Below are 20,785 nucleotides of genomic sequence, written 5' to 3' on the forward strand. Positions count from 1 at the left end.
TGCTTCCCCGGGTCGGTGCCACTTCCGACCCTTATTTTTTTTTTCTTTTCTTTTTCTTTTCTTTCCTCCTTACTATCCCGTACGGGTGGATGGATGCATGTGGCAATGGAGCTTTACAGCATCATAATTGCGACTTCCGGGCTCAAAAGTGGGTATGAGCTTCAGCTTCTGTGGACTCAGATCAATCTTTTCCCCTTCTCCACAGCAGGATCTTGGTGGTTCTGCGATATCTGAAGTTTTTGGTCTCTCCATTTTCGTCCAAAGTGGACCAAAAACCCGCTCGGATTCCCAAGATGATGGCTGTTGGAGTGTGCATAGTCCACTCTTTTTCCATCTAGAGCTTCGAAGGCTCGAGCTTGCATTGGCTGCCTTCGAGTCAAAGGTGGCTCGGAAACATGTGGAAGCCAATCATAGGCAAGGCCAACAAAAAGCACCACACCCTCGAGAGTCAACATCCCGTGTCCCAGATCAATGGGCGAGAGCGTGGAGCATCAAACGTGGAGCGCCTGCAGGACAACCTGCATGATGATGCTACATAATGGGCCACATTAACTCTCTCCACCTGGGCCACCATCACGGCCCATATCATTCGGTAAAGAGAATGATATTGCCAGGCCGGAAGTTTCATACCAGCTGAGGTGCACGTCCAGTGGAGCGCGGAGTACGGGAATGCCGTACATACGGGAGGGTGGTCGGGAGCTGTCAATGCAAAGAGGTCGGAGTCCCGCCTTCGGAGTGCCCGCTAGAGTGCATAGGCAGCTTTCCAATGGCTTGTCTTGATGGTTTCAGTGTCCGCATTGCTGCAACCTGTCACTATCAGTTTGCCTTTTGGACTCGGGAATGGCTGGCTGGAGAAATGGGCTATTTTTCGCCGTGGCGCCCCTGGTGCGGGGGTCATGAAGGGGAAGGTGGAGCTCTAGCCCTTGACATCGGTATCCAATAATAGTCCGTGCACGGCAGACGGGAGGGGACGGCTGTACCCCTCGGACGAACCGTCGATCGATTGGCATGGGAACCATTCTATTTGATCGATTCCAAGTTCTCTCACTGCGGGGGTGCAAGTGGTTGAATTCTGCCAGCCATCGCCGATCGTGACGGGTTGTCGTGAACCATTGAGGATCACTGACGCAACCGACCCACTGGGATCCTAGTGTCAATTATGATCCTTAGGATTCCCGCTCCTTCCGAGATCGTCTTTTCATACCGACCAATACGCTTTGGTGGAAGGGAAGGCGGTTGCAGACCGGCCGTCGTTCGAAGGCTAGAACGGACACCCCCGGTAGGTTTACGGCACCCATGCAGCTTGCGTCTGGAGGGGTTTTAGTCTGGTCTGGATGGCGGCTGTTCATCCGGTGAAAGCCGTGAGGAGAAAAAAAAGAAATGATCAAGGAGGGCTGGATCCTGTTGCTGAGGTTGGCTCTCGTCTAATCGAGGTGCATTAGCATGATGGGTCAAGTGGAGGGGGGAACGAGGAGGAGGTTTCAAGTGGGTTGTCATGCCGATTTAGGGGGCTCCACCACCAGCTGAAGAAGTTCCGCTTCAGCAAAGTGGGTGAAAATAGGCGGACACTCCGGAGGTTGGCGGTTCGATTGGAGCATGGGCTTTTTCATTCTAAAGATTCAATCGTGACAAATGAGGGCGACTCAAGAATATGGCGAAAGTCAAATCAACACGCTACAAGTAACTACAAGTAACTACAAGTAACCCAAGAATGGCGACGCCGAGCATGTTTCCCTGCTAGACAACGCCCGCCGTGATGAGGTAGGGCGTTGAACGCTGTAGGCGATACGGGTATACTACAATGGTAAGAACTCTGTCCGCCCCCCCATCCACCCCCCTCTCGCCCCCTAGAGGTTTGTCTATACTGCACGTACTGCTCCTGGTACAGCCTAGCCATACCCCTGTATACTCTACCTTGAATCTGCGTCTCGGGAATTATTACCTCAGGGGAGAGGTCTCCCGGAATCCAGACCAAATATTCCAAATCATCAAGCTGCGCCTCGCCTGGTCGATTTTGGAATCGTACCTTTGCCGACTGATCACGGAGGATGCCTGCGAACAATACAGTACGTTCGTGACGTACGCCTGGATTTTAGTACTTCCCCTTTGGCATAGTTGCATGAACATGCCCCAGTCTCTGGCAGTAGATGGGCACCCACTCGCACGAGATGGCTCTCCCTACACATTGAGAAGGTTGCGCAATTTCCTTTGAGATCAGAGACCCAGCCTCTCGGTCGGAGGTTCTCTATGATCAATCGGATGAGAAGACCTTCTCATTTGTCGCAGACCGGCGTGGATATTCGTCAAGGAGTTATAGTCTATAAAGTATTACGGAATCCGTCACTATATGCCGTGTATTGTATGAAGTCGTTGAGAACCAGGGTCTCTCTCCTCTCATCCGCGTCCAGTCAAGCAACCGTGTTGCCCAGATCAATTTCGGAAGATTGAAGGCCCACCTCCTCCTTGCATCATGAGAAAGGTGGTCGTCGCTGCTGGGAATTTGACAGCCGAGTGGCGTCTGTTTATTTACTGATTGGTGCTACTGTAGTAATTGACCCTCCTGAATACTCCACCAGTCCTCCGGCACGAGGAGGACGAGCTTGGTACCGGGAGGACTATCAGTGGAGCCCAGCGGGTCCGATATTCAGCCCGAGAGCCATTGCGCACGATCCTGTTTTAGCACCGACCGCACCCGGGTGATCCCTAGATTGCATTGGAAATCCCATAGGGTTTGGAACGGAAGTTGTCGATGGGAATGATCGAGGATGGCTTGAATGAGTGTTTTGAGAATGAAGTTCTCTGACGGTAGTACAATAAATGCCCGATGGCGGTCTTCACAAAAAGCAAAATCCAAGCCGTTGTGCCGTTGTCTCCAGCCGAGTAGTCTGTCTTTCCATAGATACAAAAAAAAAAGAAAGAAAGAAAAAAAAACGGATGTCCTAACTCTAGATACAGGCATTTATGATCTGAAAATGACAGGGAGAAAAGAGTATCCTATCAGCTTCATTTCCTACCGTAATCAATTTATGATTGTCAGGTACTTTATACCAAAATGTCAGCTTAACGGGTCCCCAGATTAAGCTTAATTGACTTGGACCGTGATTATTCAATGTACCCAGCTTCAGTTGGACTCATCTCGATCAAGATGATTACCAAGGTGACCCCTGTATGGACCTATGCTAGCTGATGGAGAACGTAACCACGCGTCAGAGGCTCTATAGTACCTCACGACCCGATTCCGCCAGGGCTAATGATGTGCATGAGCCCCCCTTGACCCAAACCACTTGGTCCTCAGAGGATATAAGTGCAAAAGAATGACCTAAAATTGAGATTGGAAGCAGTTTGTCATAAGTATACATAGATATACTTCAACTTCAAGCTTTCTTGCTTCCTTTGGAGAAGCCGTTGAGGCCGAATGTCATGACCAGCCACGAAACTTAACCTCTCACGAAATTACACAAAAGAACAGTTTGCCATAATTGAGTGGGTCTTTAAGACGTATCCGCTTCCGATGAGAAACCTGCATAGCGGGCGAAAGATTCCGTGCTGGCGCCTCAGGCTTTCAAAACCTTGCGTCATGCATGAAGTTTCTCCTGCCAGCTTCAAGTGTTTCCATTTTAGGAAATATGGGACTTTTGCAAATAGTGTATTATTCCTTGGGATATAACATGAGGATCTAATACTTTTTTTGTTGGATGAGAGCAAGACATGTATTTGACATCCAGATATTCGAGTAAATCATGCCGGACTGTGTCTTGGATGACTCAGTCAACAATCTGTGTGCTGTATAATATAAGTGGAAACAATTAGGCATTGAGCTTATCTGTCCCGCTATAAATTTTTCCGTAATGGCTCCTTTTCTCTTGATCAGTGTCGCTTGAACTATGACATTTTTGACCAGCCACCGATACGCGGAACTGTGCAATAAGAACGAACGGATTTCCTCATATATATCAGGTGTACTTCTTTCTCTTCTGGCTGGTGATCCATAGGTGCTGGCTCCGACAGGCACTCAAAGCACCCAGTGATATGCCAGAGTGCCATTTCCATCTTCTCGAACACTAACTTGATATCTCCAGCTTCTGGCAAATTCAACAGATCAACCTCTTCCGGCATCTCTGTTGATGATTTGATCCCATGACTTTGACGGGTTAGGAATAATTTCTAGATAAACTCATTGCAGAGATATCGGGTTTGCGATTGCACTAGGATAACTTAAACCGCTGTGTATAGCAAGTAAGTTTGATGATCGTAACAATAGGGTAAAGTCACGATGTTCTAACTCAACAAATGGGACTGGTGCCTGTCAAGCGTACCAATCTGCTTATGTCACCTCACCCGTGATGGTGAGGGTTGAATAATAGACCAAGTGAGCAATAGGTTCCACTAAGCAACTGTCACTGGTCCCGGGGCAAGATATTCAAGCACGTCCCTGCCCATACCTGATATCATGTGTTTTCGGGTAATGGTTGTTCCTTGGCTGAACCAACGCGTTGGGCGCATAACCGGCCAACTGTCATTACTTCTTTACCAAAGCCTTCTATATATACTCATACTCAGCGCAAATCAGATCCATGCCCAATTTCTTTGAAGTAAATAAACCTCGCAAGAGGTAAACCCTCGCGTCACTGGCACAGTGGATAGAACTTAATTAAGCCTGGAAGGCGGAGAAATAATAATCCAAGTATCTCTTGACCGCTGGTGAGACGCCCCCTGAGCTATTATTGAGCTTATCGAAGGGATTTTTTAGTTACACTATGTTAAAGAAACGACGACTTCTCCGGCGAGAAGTCAAATATTCAGATGTGAAAGATGAAGAATTTAACATGCTCCACCAGCTTGACTTTCATGCTCAACAAATTCAATTTTTCACCTGCCTTTGGGACAAACGCGACTGGATGAAAACAGTTGTTGCCCATCATCTCAACTTGGCATCGCCCTCTCGATGTGAGGTTTCAGCGGTTGAGGATTGGCTCCATGGTAGTTTCAGTGTTTGTGTGCCAATAACTATTATCGACCAGCAAAAATTCCAGGTTCTTCTTCGATTCCCTCTTCCATACCGTGTGGGCGAGGCTTTCAATCCAGGTAATGGCGACGAGAAAATTCGTTGCGAGGCAGGAACATATGCTTTGCTCCAAGAAAATTGTTCGGAAATACCAATACCTCAGCTTTAAGGCTTTGCTTTATAACCTGGCGAAGTGGTATGTTCCAAAAATGACCTGGTATCCATCAAATCCACTAATGTTCTAAAATTTACCTCTCTAGGATGTATGCCTTTGGTCTCTCGTTTAATTTGTCGTTTACAACATTGCTTTTTATCATGGATTGGGAAACCTATACCATCAAAGTATACCCGTCACCAATACAGTAATACCATATCTGCTGATGGACTAGTCAGTATTGATACTGGTTATATTCTGATCGAGTTTGTTGATGAAACACGAGGCCAGATGCTCTCAAATACATGGAGCACAGGACGACATGATCCTTTTCTAAGGAGAACCCTTTTTCGCGATCTCTCCCGGATTTTCCTTAGTCTCCGCCGATCTTCACTGCCTAGAATTGGTTCCTTGACAATCGACAACTACGGATATGTACACGTCGCAAATCGGCACCTTTCAGTTGAGCTACAGCAGCTGGAAAAGGAGGGAATATCTTCTGACATATGTCGTGGATATACATATTCAACAGTGGACTCATACGTGACTGATATGCTGGGAGTTCATGACAATCGATTTTGCTATCAACCAAATGCTGTTAATAATATCGGAGACTGTGCTTATCAACTCTCTATTTTGACTGCAATGCGAACGGTCTTTCAATCGGTTTTTAACCGGAGTTTCCGAAGAGGGCCATTCATTCTCTGTTTCACGGACCTCCATGAAAGCAATATCTTCGTTGATGAACAGTGGCGGATAAAGTGTCTTGTGGATCTTGAGTGGGCCTGCTCTAGACCAATAGAAATGATTATACCTCCCTATTGGCTTACAAACAAAGGAGTGGACGAGATTACTCCAGCAGAATATGATCCTATCCGCCAGGAATTCATGGAGGCCTTGATCAACGAGGAGGAACAGCTCGACTTGGATAGTTTGATCAAACATGATCACGTAACATCACAGTTGTCTCTTTCAGTAATCATGAATAACACATGGGAATCAGGAGGATTCTGGTATACATTGGGAATGTCAAGTCCCTCGGGCTTGTTCACTATTTTTAGCCACCAGATCAAGCCTTTATTTTTTTGCACTGAAGATTATGACGAAGAATTTGGTGTGGTAATGCCCTTTCTCTTTGAAAAGAACGTTGGAGCTGTTGCAGGTCGTAAACTTGCAGACAAAAAGAAATATGACGAGGATCTGCAACGTGCCTTCGAAGGCCATGCAGAAACAGAATAAACAACTGGTTATTTCTGAGCAGACTGATTTTTCTTCTCATTTACAGCCTCCTCCAAAACCACTCGCTGGACTGCAGCATCTAAAGCCCTGCAATTCTATTTTTCTGATTGTCATCCCTCTTCTTCCAGGCAGTTGCGGCCGATGAATTGAGCTGTTGAAATTCCTTAAGGGTTCCTCCAGTCCCATATCCCTTCGCTGCGTTGGCCTCGGCTTTCTTTGACGAGGACTGCTTGGCTATCTTGGACGACACGGGGAAAGACTGTCAATCTATTTATCTGTCAGCTCCGCTTCGAAATAATATTGTAAATGTTGCTTATATGCTCTCCCAGAAGAAAGTTGTTGCTTCGAGCTTTTCAATATCGAGACGCATAGCGAGATATATGAGTTTCTGCGGTATTGGTGGCATCCTTCCTCTTGACAATTATCCACTTGTTCCCACGCGCTCTGATACTCGCGTATGAAACCGCATGATAGAGCATATAAGTTCCCTTCGTCATATTTTAAAAAGAATTTCCTACCCTACCAACCAGGTGGAGTATAAAAAACCATGAACATTTACTCAGACTTGCGCCCCCGAGCTGTTATTTATTGATAGCTTTTGGCTGGAACTGAAGGCGACGTTGAAGGCGACGCATCGGGTATGGTATTATCACCCCTTCTCACCCTGCTCCTACCTCTATTACCCCCAGACTCCGGAATTCTCACCCGTATCACCCGCACCTACCCTAACATATAATCTAACACTTTTTTTTACGGCCACGGCTCTTCAAGGATTGACCGCGTTCAGTATGTCGCTTGAGTACGGCTGAGCGGACGGGAAGCCTTGTTCTCCACACCCGTGGTCGTATGTACCGGGTATATTATGAGTAGGTCCAAGTAGACTGACTGACAGTCGATGCGGCTAGAGTGAGAATGGGAAGGGTGAGTGCGCAATTGACAGGGTGAGAAGCCGAGTAGCACTCTTCTTATACCTACTGCATAAATATCTCTTATCTAGATTTAAATACACGTCTTCAAGTAAATAGAGGCGCGGAAAGCGGAGTGGTACGTTGCGTTGTTACTTGTTGCACCCTACAGTTTTCAAGAAAGAATCAAATGCTAGCATTCTCATTCAATGACTAATAAGTGAAACCTTTTCAATCGTACTGAACTAAAACTTGGTCATCTCGATGTGAGCTGGGAATAGCAATTTGAGATCCAATGAGTGACCGCACCATATGGCAGTTACGACTCATATCAGTATGAGATTTCACAGATGCTTCAATGAACAAGCATTCACGTGCCATTTACTATTCTGATTCAAAAGCAAGCATCTCTTAGCTGTATGATTCAGCAAAATAAATGGGAAGAATGCCCACCGAAAGAATAGTCTAAGCTGTGAAATCGCAGGGCAGCGAGCCACAGCAGTAACCATGACCGGCACTAAGAGCACCCTCGAAGTTGATGTTGTGGCATCCATCACTAGTTCGCCACATGAGAGCAGTGAAGTCATAGCCCCCGGGACTGGTCTCGTAGAAGCTACCGAACGAGTTAGATTTTGTCTCTTTTATTGTGTTGGTTTTGATTCAAAGGCGACGTACTCGATAGAACACTCGCTGCTGGTGCAAGAATTGAATCCTCCATAAAGAGTACCAGAGTAGGTGGATCCGCTATTATAGTCAGTCAGATAAATTATCTGAAAAACACCACCCTCGTTGGCCTCATATGCAGAGGCGGCCATTTGGCCATAGAAAGCGCTGGCGTGGCCGATGAGAGCGGCAGCACTCAGGATGAAAGGAATCTTCATTTTGGCAGAATACGAGTGAATATTCAAAGGTCTTCAAGATGTTGATCGAATTGCTTCGGGCAGAATTTGTGCTTTTTTGAGAATTTAGAGGGAACTTTGCAGAATATTTATATCTCGAGGCTCAGGTAACATCCAACACTTGATATTATCACCGGACTGAAGTCTACACGTATCGTGACGGACCTTCCACTGATGTGTCATAAGGAAATGGAAGTCTGACAATCTTAGAAAATACTTTGAATCATATCAGAAGAGGTGGATTACTGGCTTGGGAACTAATTTCTGACTACATGCTCTTCTGGAGCATGAGCCGGTGAAGCATCCATCACGAGACAAGAGATGGCAAATCTTGCCGAAAAGACTCAAGGTTATAGAATTCAATGAGTCTTTTCGGGAGAGATTTAGACAATTAAGTGTTAATTTCATGAGTAGATCAAGTACACACACATATATACACCTTACCATACAAATGATATTTTGTTCAAATGCCAAATAATCGGAGGCCAGTGAGCTTCACCGCTAGTATCACCTAAGGGTCGGACATATACGGTGCATGCAATTCGAGCCATGGATAATCTTACCCAGTTACATTTTCGACCTTGCTCCAAAAGGAAAATGCATCGCAATCTGACTGCCGCCTCAGTGTCGCGGTCCCGAGGCCGGAGCAGCCCCGCCAGAAAATTTACTTACTATGCAAAATCTATGAACCTATCTTACATACTTTTAAACCCTTTGGGGCTGATTTGCATATGCAAGGGCTCAATTTAGTTGTAAATGTTCTACATTAGTATGGGCCACCTTAATATATTTCTGGAATGCCATTGGCTATGATTCAGAATGAATCAGGAGGGGAAGCTCTTAGCTAACGTATTTCAGTAGTGATGGCGGTTCACTAGTAAAGTACGTTAGACGATCGGGTAATTTGATTGATATGTCTTTCACCGATTTATTGAAGGGAGTAATATGTTCTATTAAAAGCACAAAGACCTATGCAGGGTCATCATTGCATAAGCGAGATCAGTGGGGTTTTGCTTGATATATCGCCAAGCCGGAAAAATTTAGGTGTGTTACTTCTTAGCGTTGCTTATCCCTTTTCTTGGCTGATTTGAAGGTCAGCAATAGAAGAACAATGACATTATTGGCAGACTAATTTTACGGGTCCTGTAGTTCCAGAAGTCACACTGGACCATCTCGTTTTGGGACAATGTTTTTCCGGAGGGACTCACTTAGAACAAATCTAACGAACCCCGGGAGCCAGTGAAGCTGGTTCCGAACTCCGGCCCCAAAGCTGACATCTGACATCGCATTTTTGATTTCTCATTCTGATATTTTGCAATTATGTACCGACCATGGCATCTTTCAATACTAGATCGCAGTACAGAAGAAAGTGATCGATGACAGAGATCCCAAGTTTCTACCATTCTCAACAGCGGCAGGTCATGACTCTCAATCGAACCGTTTATTCGTGGCTGATGAATTTTCACCCTTCCTCACCACAGGCGGCTATAAGAAAAGAAAGACTTTATCTTCTAAGTACCGGTATCTTCAAATGCGTTTGTTCGCCTTGAAGAAGCTCTTCTAACTCTTAGTTTTGCACTGCCCCTAAAAATAATCAATTTTTATGCATTATATCAGATCTTCTAACTCCAGGAGTTCTCGGTACTTTTCTCCCATACAAGGCGTGAGTAATAATTCCTTGAAAGGATCTAATTCAGCGATGACTCTTCCATTCTCCCAGGCTTTTGAAAAATCGCCATATAGAACGGGATCTGATTGCAGACGATATGACTCCCTTAGCCACGAAGCATCTGAATTCAAGTTCCATAAAGTTGTTTCCGATGTGAAAGGTAAAATGCTTAATACACGAACGTTCGTACAGTGGCCTGATTTGATGGCCGCGTATAAGGAGTCGATCATCACTGAGAAAATAATGGTCCTTCTGGCACTCTCCGTAAAAATCCACTCTTACCAGGTAAGTCCAAGGCCAGAATCACTCGTTTTGAAATTGTAGCTGCATAGTTCAGGCTCTTAATGTAAACATGTTTTGTTCCGCCACTGAGCGTTGGCGGATATCTCCATCAAATAGTTGGATGATTTGGAACAGCATCAACGCCTGAATTGCCGCGAGAAGCTCTAGTGGTGTGCTTTCTTGGTGATCTTGATTCACACAACTAGCAGACTTGGACCCGAGGATACGAAACATAATATCCTCAGTCTCTACTGTTTTTGTCAAGTAGGCTGTCGAAACAGCAAACGCGTCTTGGATTGTTTCAGGCAGATATTCGTCATATAAGCGATTATGAATGAAATGGGTCTTCTGAAAATGAGCAAACGTTTTTGGAAGGTTTTTGATGGCCCGTAAAAGCTGATTTATAGCCCACTTATCAAGCACGGCAGTTTCCGGGAAGTGACCTGTGGGAAGTAGTGATGGTGCAGTTCTCAAGGGAGGGTGGGTGATTAGCCATGAGGCTGGAATGTCACCATAATTACTGGAGGTAGACCAGTAACCAATGGCAAGTGGTAAAGTATCATCTTTCTCAATAGAATGATTCGATAAGCTTTCATACGATTGCGAATCTCTCGTCTGCTGGGGTTCCTGAAACGACAATGCGTTGACAGATGCAGTGGAGACCGCGAGCGACACAACGTAAGCACTGCGGAGTATGGCGATCGCAGCGCCGTTTCCCTTCGGCACATGCCACGCAGGACTTTTGCCGAGACTCATAGGGAGATTTTTCGTAAAGACATTTTTTGCCGAATTTGGCAATCTTCAAAGACGAACACAAGTTCGACTCGGCAAAGTCCGGATGAGATACGAAAGTCCGCATGGAAGACCGCAAGACGTTTGAGAGTCCGCGGCTCCCACTCACTACGTAAGCCGATAGTTGTCCAACTGAGATTCTCGAATTCTCAAGAGAGTTGGCATCAATTTACAATTTGCATAGAAGTCATATTCGGAGAGTAATATTGTCGGATCAAAATCCACAAAATGGATGTCAGGTGGTTCGATCGTTTTTGCTCTAGTCTTGCGATTTAGTATCTTTAAAAGGTCGACATAGGACTGAAAAGATTACCAGAATCATGTCTTATTAGAAAAAAATACATACATATCTCATTGCAATGGCTATCACTGAACTTCCCCGCACTTAGAACAGACAAAGCTTCAATTGCCGAAATTGAACGGGACTCGTCAGTCATTAGAAGGAAACTGATAGATCCCAATCCTCTGCTCAGTGTCCTTCGAGGATTTGCTACCTCGGAAAATGGAATAGACGTAAGAGCTGACTTCAGGGAAGTTTTGATATTTGGTAAGCCGGGACAAAAGGTGTTGAGACTATTTCTGATATCAAACTCGTTAGAATGGGACAAAGTGGAATCATTTCACGGCTTCGTGGTATCTAAGCAATTTGCCAGTCTTGCAGCCTCGATTAAACACCTAATGACCGGACCACCGACCCTTCAGCTCTTTGAAACAAATACCAGCCCTCGAGATCCAGCCTCGGCCCTTGTTGTTGAAAATTTTCGACTGGGTGTCTTAGGTACCATCAATGTGCATAGCTCATTACAGATTTGGGACAGCATGTCTCGTTATCTTTCTCAAACGAGTGAGTCTAGAGTTAGCATTGCTTATGGAAAGAGTTAAAATCTGGATCAAGAGATCGTGGCTGGTATTCTGGGATGGCAATCCATGGAGGTAAGCATTTATTACCTGATTTGCTTGCTTCTTTTTTCTTATAAGCAATCGGAAGCCTTTCCATTTCAACAGTATCAAATTCAGATATCTCGAGAATCGGGACTGGCCAAGGAACTCTATGTCGCAAATTTCTGTTAATATCGAGGGACTGGAATTGTCGCCTCTTTAAGGGAAGCTTGCCAATCGCCGTTCATCCCGAATGACGATATATAGCATATTATACGCTGATTGAGATTGGAACAAATGAAAGATGTCTCTAAGTTGTTTATTGCTATCTGTCAGGCCAGAGAGAACTGATATAGTCCGAAAGGGAAGTTGGTTGCATCCCAATTTTCTTCAATCTGTAAACCCATATGCACAGCATTAATTCTCATTTGATGGTGATGAATCATGAAATATAATTTATCAAACGAATGTGGGTTAGAGAAGAAGGTATACGATACAATTGAGAATTGCAAATATGATGGATTGATTAACGCCTAAGCTTCAAAAGTCCAAAAGGGCTTATGCGGTTGCAGCCGAGAGTAGAGCATAACTGGCGATCTAAGCACCAGCGGGACAGTCTCTTCTCAACTTTCTGATACAGATGATCTCGCCAATTTCAAGGTTCTTACAATCCAAATTGATTTGGGGGTTCCAGTGATAAAGTTCCTCTAGCTTGAACGTGTTCGGATGAGCGTCCCATATTCCAACACAATTATCTCCTGGCTGCACACGATATGACGTTATACCTAAATTTCGTGAGATGTTGTTCAATCAAAAATGATACAGCTTGGAATAGTACTAGAAAGACTGACATGTTGGCTTGTTTACCGCGGCACTGGAAGTAGGATTCTGATCGATAGCCGCGAGGATCATTGAAGGAATAGCCAACACCAGAAAGAACAGCCGTGAGTAAATCAGCATATCTAGCGGCGGGAATATTTTGTCAAATAATACTGAGATCTTTGATTTGGCGACAGTGCGGATTGAATAACATAGCTTGAAGAAAGAAAGATGGGTTACAAAATTTTGTTTCAGCTAACCATATTTATACTTGCGAATGGGTGGAGCCACGAGCAATTTCTGAAGATCATCCATCCTGGGTTATTTGACCTTGCATGTGTTCAAATTCCAGCATTATACAGGGATAACTGGATACTGAAAAGCCATTCGAAACAGACGACAAACATGAAGATACAGAGTACAGATATTACCCAGCCAATACAGAGCGGGGATTACCTCCGAGGCTGGCTTGATGCTCACAGTTGATAGGTTTCTGCTCTGCTGTAACATTGACGATAGCCTGTTGAATGGACGCTGTCACGCTCTCAGCAAGGGAACCTAGTCTCATTTGCATAAGGTTTGACCGTTGACAAGGTGGCAGTCATGAAGCTTGGATATACAAAGTAAAAAGGTTAAGCTTCGTTTCTTGGGGTTGCCAGGAAGACAAACTGTGTAACTATGTCACCAAGGCTGATCCTGGGAGTATAGTACTTAATGTGCAGGTTAGATGACACAAGATCCATCAGACATCGTCAAAAACCATGAATTGAGATGGCAGCATGGGTCGCATCTCATTAGTTTGATTGTACGCCCACAGCACAGATCCGAGGCAGCAACAAAATACTCTAAGTTCCCTAAGATCCCAGACCCTTGGGCAACAAGTCGAACTTTAAATTTGTAACATTGTTCACACCCTTTGGCATATCTACAAACTGGCAACATCGATCGTAGAAAGAAATATTGAAGGCTGACCTATGGGCCAGCTCCAAATCTAATCATATCTGACAGGTGAAGAGTACCAAAAAAGAGGGCGCCAAGCAAACAAAAGCGCATCCTCTAGAGACATAGGGATTACAACAGGAGAGTCATAAATGTATCGCCACGGAGCCCGCCGCCCGCCGCCCGCTTTCATTTTTCTTCCCCCTTCACTGATATCATAATCGATGACGGCCGCTCGGGCACACATACACACATTGACATCCACACAATCCGCTCATTATAGAAGCACAGAGGCGGGGTAAAAAAAGGGAAGGTAGTAAACAAGCAGCATCTCATGAACGACCATATCGGGTCTTGCCGAACGAGAAGGGCACGTAGCGGTACTTGATCATGTGCTGAATCTGTCGACGCACTGTACGAAAAATTAACGAGGTTAGTGCACGTTCCAATTCTCATTACAAGCCCCAAAGATCCAAGTAAAATCAGATCGGAGCTACTTACTGGTCAAGACAAAGAGAATGATCCAGTACATAACCAGGACCGGCCAGAACACGGGGATATCGAAGATCGAGAACCAGCTGCACACAAAGCCAATGGCGATAGCACGAGTAGCTGAATGCCAGAACTTGAACTCCGGAAGACGACGAATGAACGGCCGGAACTCCTCGTCCTTCTTGGTGGGAAGGCTGGGAGCGCCCGCATCGCCGTCCTCTAGGCCCTCATCTTGGGTGAGAGAAGGATCAAATTTCGGGGTGAGGAAGGCGAGGAAAAGGTTCAGAAGGTAGATGCCGAGGGTGTAGGCAACTAAATGGGGGGTAAGAGGGTCCGGTCAGCTGTGTTTCATGTTGTCTTGATGTGTGCATGATATCTCCGCGTTTTCTCTCCACATTTCGGTCCTCTAAATCCCTTATACTCCCGTGCGAAAGACTTATTGGTTCTTTGGGCTATGCTGCCAAAGAGGACGGGAGAAACGTACCGATGTACCATCCTTGTGAGAGGATGATACGCAGGAAAAAAATGAGGAGAAGCGCGGCGGAGCCAACCCAGCGATAAGTAGTGTAGGGGGTCGAGGCGTCAAGATAAGCTTGATATTGCTATAGCGATTCATTAGCACGGCTGATTCTGGGCATTCTGGCGCTTAAAAAGAGGAATGGAGGCGATTGCGATGTACGCGGCCCCTCAAAGAGTCACTCGACCACTTACCCGGGTCAATTTGGAGGTGTGCGCCGTGACGGCGGTGAAGGGCGACTGCTCCGGCTCGGGGACATCCATGGCGACTGTGAAGAGGTTGAGAGAAGAAAGAGAACGGAAACGAGTAGCCAAAGGTAAACGCAGATCGCGATGCTGAATGCAACCGTTCTGGAAAACAGGAGCAAAGTGTCCCCTGGCGCCGGGCCAATCAACGGAACGATGAATTACCAGCCACGTTGGGACATGTCACGTGTGGCGGTGGCCCAACTTCTGAATGACAATTGGCTTATGTGAGTGGGCAGTGTCTGGACGTGTGGCGCATGGAATCTTGGTGCCTGAGGCCGTAAATGATATTGCTGAATCAGCCACATGGGGCCTCGGGACGGTTAACTTCGGCCTTGCTCGGCTGCGGGGACGCATACATCATAGGCTTCCGCTCTCCGTGTCAACACTTTGGTGTTCCTGATCTCTTGAATACATTCCCTTGAATCTTTTCTAATTTGATGCCATGTTTGGTCGCAGTTGTGCTCGTCTTGCCACTTCACGGACGGCTGTCCCATTGAGCTCCTACCTGGCGCGCGTGCGGCAATACTCCTCCGGCGCGAGCTATGAGCATATTCTCACCTCGATTCCTAAGCCGGGAGTCGGTCTGAGTAAGTCGTTCTAATGATATCGAGAAGAGAAAAGTGTAGCTGATCGTGTAGTCACCCTGAACCGGCCTAAAGCGTTGAATGCCCTGTGCAGCCCTCTCTTCACAGAGCTAAACGATGCCCTGAGCACATACGACAATGATCAGGATATCGGCGCGATTATTATCACCGGAAGCGAGAAGGCCTTTGCAGGTATGACGGCTTTCTGTATAATCCGAGTACGGAATTCGTTACACAAGGAGCCATGCTGAACTTATTGACCCCCAGCCGGCGCCGACATCAAAGAAATGGCACCCCTGAGCTTTTCCGCAGCCTACAAGGACAACTTCATCGCTCCATGGTCGCACCTCGCCAACTCCATCCGCAAGCCTGTGATCGCTGCTGTCTCCGGCTACGCACTCGGCGGCGGCTGTGAGCTAGCCCTGATGTGCGATATTCTATACTGCACCTCGAACGCGACCTTCGGCCAGCCGGAGATCAAGCTCGGTACAATCCCTGGCGGCGGCGGCTCGCAGCGGCTCACCCGTGCGGTCGGAAAGAGCAAGGCAATGGAATTGATCCTGACGGGCAAGAACTTTAGCGGCAAGGAAGCTGGAGAATGGGGTGTTGCTGCGCAGGTTGTGGATGGCGGCAAGGATGAATTGCTTGAGGTCGCACTGAAGACTGCCGAGACGATCGCCAGCTACAGTCGAGTCGCTGTCGTGGCTGGCAAGGAGGTTGTGAACAAGAGCCAAGAGCTTTCTCTGCGGGAGGGCGTGGAGTACGAGCGCAGACTGTTCCATGCGCTATTTGGAAGCAAAGACCAGAAGATTGGTAAGTCGGCCTCCCCTTCTGATTTATATTCATCGGAAATGTTGTCATTGGATTAATTCTGAATTGTGTTCCATAGGTATGACTGCTTTCGCAGAGAAGAAGAAGCCTGAGTGGTCCCACGAGTAAAAAGAACTCGAATCCTTCCCAAACAGTAGTTCAATGAACTATATAACTAAGTGCATGTCATGGGATTTGAAAGCTAGGATAGCTGATTTGTCACCCCTCGTAAAAATAAAGTAAATATAATGGATCACTGCCAAGCGCGGCCAGCCGCAGGTTCACTTCGCCCTGGCTGAGCCATATCATCCACCATTGCATCGGCCGATTGCGGCTGCGCGTTGCCAGAGGGAGTGCCACACTTGTACTGCTCTAACGATCGATTGATACCGATGATGCCCCATGCGAAGACGGCAACATCACGAATTGTGTCCATAAGAAGTTCGGCGAGAGGACCATTCGGCTCCACTCCCTTTGTATCTGTATAGAATGGAGGTCGTGTGAAGTCAAAGGCACTACTAGATCCTGGCGGATTTCGGCTAGCCACCGACGCAGGTGCAGGACCTTCATTTTCTTTGCAAAGGGTTGTTTTGATTTCGGGATAGGTTGGATTAGGGCCTTGATGGTCTTGGGGATAAGACGGGGTCCCATAAGCCAGCACTGGTTGAAGTGCCCATGGCGCGGCGAAAAGGCCATTCGAATAGATTGGAACCGGTTTGGGTGGGAGATTGGAGTTGGGAATCGGGGGGCGGGCATGCCGCAGGATGATGACAAGGCCGTCTGATGTACATGAGACAACGGCTTCCAGTTCTAATGGAAATGCAGTGGAGCCAAATGGTTCAGCTGAGGATGAACCATCATATCCATCCACTCCCGCGCCGTCGCCTTGCAAGGGATTGCGGAACCAGAAACGCAGGTAAGCGATCGAATCATTAGCCTTTGCACTCTCTAAGCACCGGACTGCATCTCGAAGGCACCGATCCTGGATACAGTAGAAGAAGCTTTGGGAGATGAGCTGCTGCGGGCTGAGCCCCAGAATCTCTGTCACGCCGTTAGTCGCATACATAATAGTTGCAGTTCGGGTAAAGCGATTGACAAATAAAGCCGCACGAGGCTCATGGAGGGGCTGCGCGAGGCGTCTTGAGAACTTTTCGGATATAAAGGTAAGCATATGATAGCGGGGGTCATTGGGAGAAGAGTCGAAGAGCTGGCGAACAATGGGCGCGTCGACAGCGCGCTCTATACACATGGAACGCGTTAGAGTAAGTGTTCAAGAGCATGAAAAAGCTGGACTTTGATCATTTAGAGTAAAAGCATCTGAAGCTGAATACTGACTTTGACTGCCTCTGCCTCGCCCATACACCGTGGTACTTGCGATCAGTACATCGTACACGACCGTGAACACACATTCGCACCCGATCCAAGATCCATTCTTATGACGAATGGAACAATAGTTCAACACGGCGGCTTTGTCGAGCCGAACTCCGCGGCCATGCACACTACGTGCGAAATGCAGTTCTTGGGGATGGAAATAGTCCCAACAGGAGCGGTTCAACACCTCATGAGGCTGGTAGCCTAGGACCACCTTGATGCTATCAGAGGCATAGCGGATCGAGGCGTCATGGGAGAGATCTAGGAAGTATCATGTTAGTTCTCGTATACCAGGCGCTCGGGGGCTTGTCAGCTGTGTGGCTGCAAGGTAGCCAAAAGCCCAACCCTCGGATGTAACTTACCATGGATTGTGATGAAGGTGGTGTCCATTCCGGCTGCAGAAGAGTGGAACCCCAGTTACCCCGCGTCGCAGAAGGCGCAAAGAGATGCGAACGAGTCACAGACCGAATCCCGAGGACGTGGATTTTGTTTGCTCTGGTCTTGGGGGTTTACAGGGATTGGTATGATGAGGGGTGGAAGGCAGGAGGAGCAAAGGGTAAACCTTGCACTGACAGCGGCTTGTCTGGTGGGCACTGTGGTCCCAACGGCTGTCAACCGTGGATCGCGGCCGTGGCCGATAGCCAGCGCGCCGCGAGACAAAGACATAGTGGATCTATATAGAATCTTCTTATTTGCTGCTGTTTTTTTTAGGACGAGAGCGAATCGGAAGAAATATAAAGTCAAATTAGAGCTAAATTATGGTTTAAATATGGGCTATGATTATATACATCAGATAATATCACACAAGCAAACTGGCTGGACAAGTGACGGGCATTCGAGGGTCGTAAAAATGATGTTACATTTCCATTAATCATGCAAAGCCAGCGTTCTTTTCCGCGTCGCTAGGCTCGGTCAGGTCTTTCTTCTGGGCCCGGTAGTCGTCAATAACACGTCCTTCAATGGTCTCGTCGAACACGTCAACCTCGGTGTCCGCGAACTTGCGAGCGCTCACACCCCGCTCAAAGAGCATATCAAGTTCAGCAAACGAGCGACCGCGCGGTTCGGGGACGCGGAAGTAGGCGTAAATAATGCACAAGAAACAGATGCCGCCCCAGAAGAAGCCGGCATAGTTGCCCCAGTCCCATTCACTGGGATTCAACATATAGGGGGTGAGCACACCACAAACAATGGCGACAATGTTGTACAAGCACCGACCAAGCACGACAGTTTTGATTTGAAGTCGACGAGTCGAAAGCTCAGCAACGAGTGAATAGCAGACAGTACCGACAGTGAGCTGGTAGAATAGTGCCCAGACGAGCATCAACGAACCGGTGGCCATGGAGGCTTGGTCGCGGTGTGAATCAGGAACAAGCCCTAGAAATCCCATGACCAAAAGCATAGCGCACAGTCCGCATAGACCATACAGACATAGAGTTCGACGACCGATGCCGAGAGTCATTAGGAACCATGCCCCAAATACACCAACCATGTTAATGCCATACTGACCCATGGCGAAGTTGTACGCGTTTGATGAATCGAGACCAGCCTGCTCCAGGAAATAGGTAGAATAGTTGGAGAAGGAATTGCCGCTCAGGTTCTGAATAGCCCAGACCATGCAGACAATCTCCGTTCGTCGCAGATCGGTACCTTTAAAGCAGTCCAGGTAGCTCGCACCTTTGGTGATTTTGGCCTCCAAGGCGGTGGTGTGCACCATCATCGAGATTGTCTCATCCGCATCGAAGTCAGACTCGCTGTTCTTGCTGGTCAAGCGCTCCAGGGCACGCTTTGCATCCTGGGTACGTCCTCTCCGAACCAGCCACCACGGCGACTCCGGGGCAAGCATAATGCCAATGAATAAAGGCAAGGGCCACATCCACTGCAGGCCGTAAGGAATCCGGTAAGCCCACTGGTCTGTTCGGTTGAGCACTCCCTTGATCACACCGATTCCAATGAGTTGACCGAGACCCCAGCAGAAGTTGACATACGTGGTCAAGTATCCGCGCAGCGCAACAGGGCACACCTCCGAGGCGTAAGTGATTGTCAGAGTCTGAAAGACTCCCCAGGGAATGCCAGACAAGATCTCAGCGGCAAGGAGAGACTGCACATTCTGTGCAGTGAAAAAGATTGCCGTCCATGCGGTGATCAAAACCAGACAGGCCATGATGGTATAGCGGTATCCAAAACGCTCCGACGCCCAGCCGTTGGCAAATAAACCAATTATCTCGCCGACGTATGCACCGTTACTCAAACCGGATTGCCACTGGACGGGTCTGTTAGTAAAAGTATCGCAGAAAAGGCTCGCCCCGTTGTTCTCTAGGACTGCCGATTGGAAGCTGGAGCCAAACCTACCCTGGCTGGAACTTGATATGATCCGTCGGCAAGCTGCTCGCCATACTTGCGGTTGAATTGGTCAAAGGCGTAAAAATTGTTGACCAGACTGATGTCGTATCCCTCCATGGCAATGCAGGTAGAGATCAAAACACTCCAGGCGACCGCTTTGGGATACAGCTTGATGCCCTGCAAGAGGCTCATCTTCTGTTCCTTTTCCGTCGCGGTCTTTGCATTCTGGATCACCGTTCTCATCGAAGAATCAGAGGGTCGGCCATCGGGGCCATTGGAGGGGTCAAAAGGCGAGGTCCCCTCCACCGGCGCAATGGCATCGTGCGCCTTGTTATCGGCCATGCTGGAATAGCACCGACGAGGCGAAGGCACAGGTAGACAAAGACAGTGGAATAAAAAGGGGTGTGAGAGAGTGGACGTTCGGTCGTGGCGGAGGGAGAGTTCCAGTTAGGTGCCGGAGACCCGCAAAGGGCAAAAAAAAAAAACGAGAGTACCCACAAATCCGGGGGAACATCGCCCGCGAGCACACTCAGGGGCGGACGACAACCACGATCCTGTCGGCAAAGGCAGATTAAATGGACTGGAAAACACCGACGGTCTGGGCAAAAGAGGAGAAATACAAGGCCAGGACTTTGCGGGGAACGCGGGCTCAAGCGTCCTATGCAAAGTTTTCGCGGGACATGATGCTTGGCGAACGGAGGATCGCCGGCATCCCACCGACAACCGAATTTTTATTACCCACTGAATATACTATTATTGATTCTTTAGAGAATTCACCTCCAATTAGCTCTGAGTCTGGATCTATCTATGCACTTCAATCGAACTCTCCCCACATTACTTG

At 47.5% G+C, this 20,785-nt stretch overlaps 8 protein-coding genes across 8 annotated transcripts; 3 read left to right on the plus strand and 5 right to left on the minus strand.

Moving 5' to 3' along the window:
* Positions 1–105: 105 nt before the first annotated feature.
* Positions 106–539, plus strand: N7462_011280 (uncharacterized protein; the record flags this gene model as incomplete). Its single annotated transcript, XM_057082994.1, has 3 exons — positions 106–152; positions 206–308; positions 339–539. The coding sequence occupies 3 exons, from the start codon at positions 106–108 to the stop codon at positions 537–539; spliced, it is 351 nt and encodes a 116-aa protein (XP_056928349.1).
* A 4,218-nt stretch (positions 540–4,757) lies between these two features.
* Positions 4,758–6,398, plus strand: N7462_011281 (uncharacterized protein; the record flags this gene model as incomplete). The annotated part of the gene is made up of 2 exons (XM_057082995.1): positions 4,758–5,085; positions 5,998–6,398. 2 exons carry the CDS (start codon positions 4,758–4,760, stop codon positions 6,396–6,398), a joined length of 729 nt encoding a protein of 242 aa, XP_056928350.1.
* Positions 6,399–7,768: 1,370 nt separating this feature from the next.
* N7462_011282 (uncharacterized protein) lies at positions 7,769–8,184 on the minus strand (the record flags this gene model as incomplete). The annotated part of the gene is made up of 2 exons (XM_057082996.1): positions 7,769–7,916; positions 7,979–8,184. 2 exons carry the CDS (start codon positions 8,182–8,184, stop codon positions 7,769–7,771), a joined length of 354 nt encoding a protein of 117 aa, XP_056928351.1.
* A 2,020-nt stretch (positions 8,185–10,204) lies between these two features.
* N7462_011283 (uncharacterized protein) lies at positions 10,205–10,909 on the minus strand (the record flags this gene model as incomplete). The annotated part of the gene is made up of 1 exon (XM_057082997.1): positions 10,205–10,909. One exon carries the CDS (start codon positions 10,907–10,909, stop codon positions 10,205–10,207), a length of 705 nt encoding a protein of 234 aa, XP_056928352.1.
* Positions 10,910–13,914: 3,005 nt separating this feature from the next.
* On the minus strand, positions 13,915–14,854 carry N7462_011284 (Rer1 family protein; the record flags this gene model as incomplete). The annotated part of the gene is made up of 4 exons (XM_057082998.1): positions 13,915–13,994; positions 14,084–14,386; positions 14,559–14,676; positions 14,786–14,854. 4 exons carry the CDS (start codon positions 14,852–14,854, stop codon positions 13,915–13,917), a joined length of 570 nt encoding a protein of 189 aa, XP_056928353.1.
* Positions 14,855–15,281: 427 nt separating this feature from the next.
* echA (enoyl-CoA hydratase echA) lies at positions 15,282–16,362 on the plus strand (the record flags this gene model as incomplete). Its single annotated transcript, XM_057082999.1, has 4 exons — positions 15,282–15,426; positions 15,478–15,615; positions 15,691–16,236; positions 16,313–16,362. 4 exons carry the CDS (start codon positions 15,282–15,284, stop codon positions 16,360–16,362), a joined length of 879 nt encoding a protein of 292 aa, XP_056928354.1.
* Positions 16,363–16,486: 124 nt separating this feature from the next.
* On the minus strand, positions 16,487–17,994 carry N7462_011286 (PAS domain-containing protein; the record flags this gene model as incomplete). Its single annotated transcript, XM_057083000.1, has 3 exons — positions 16,487–17,472; positions 17,569–17,865; positions 17,967–17,994. The coding sequence occupies 3 exons, from the start codon at positions 17,992–17,994 to the stop codon at positions 16,487–16,489; spliced, it is 1,311 nt and encodes a 436-aa protein (XP_056928355.1).
* Positions 17,995–18,475: 481 nt separating this feature from the next.
* On the minus strand, positions 18,476–20,286 carry N7462_011287 (putative MFS alpha-glucoside transporter; the record flags this gene model as incomplete). The annotated part of the gene is made up of 2 exons (XM_057083001.1): positions 18,476–19,864; positions 19,954–20,286. The coding sequence occupies 2 exons, from the start codon at positions 20,284–20,286 to the stop codon at positions 18,476–18,478; spliced, it is 1,722 nt and encodes a 573-aa protein (XP_056928356.1).
* Between the last annotated feature and the right edge of the window lie 499 nt (positions 20,287–20,785).

This window comes from Penicillium macrosclerotiorum (genome assembly GCF_028827735.1).
Source record: "Penicillium macrosclerotiorum strain IBT 26536 chromosome Unknown utg000011l_segment0_segment0, whole genome shotgun sequence".
NCBI classification, from domain to species: domain Eukaryota; kingdom Fungi; phylum Ascomycota; class Eurotiomycetes; order Eurotiales; family Aspergillaceae; genus Penicillium; species Penicillium macrosclerotiorum.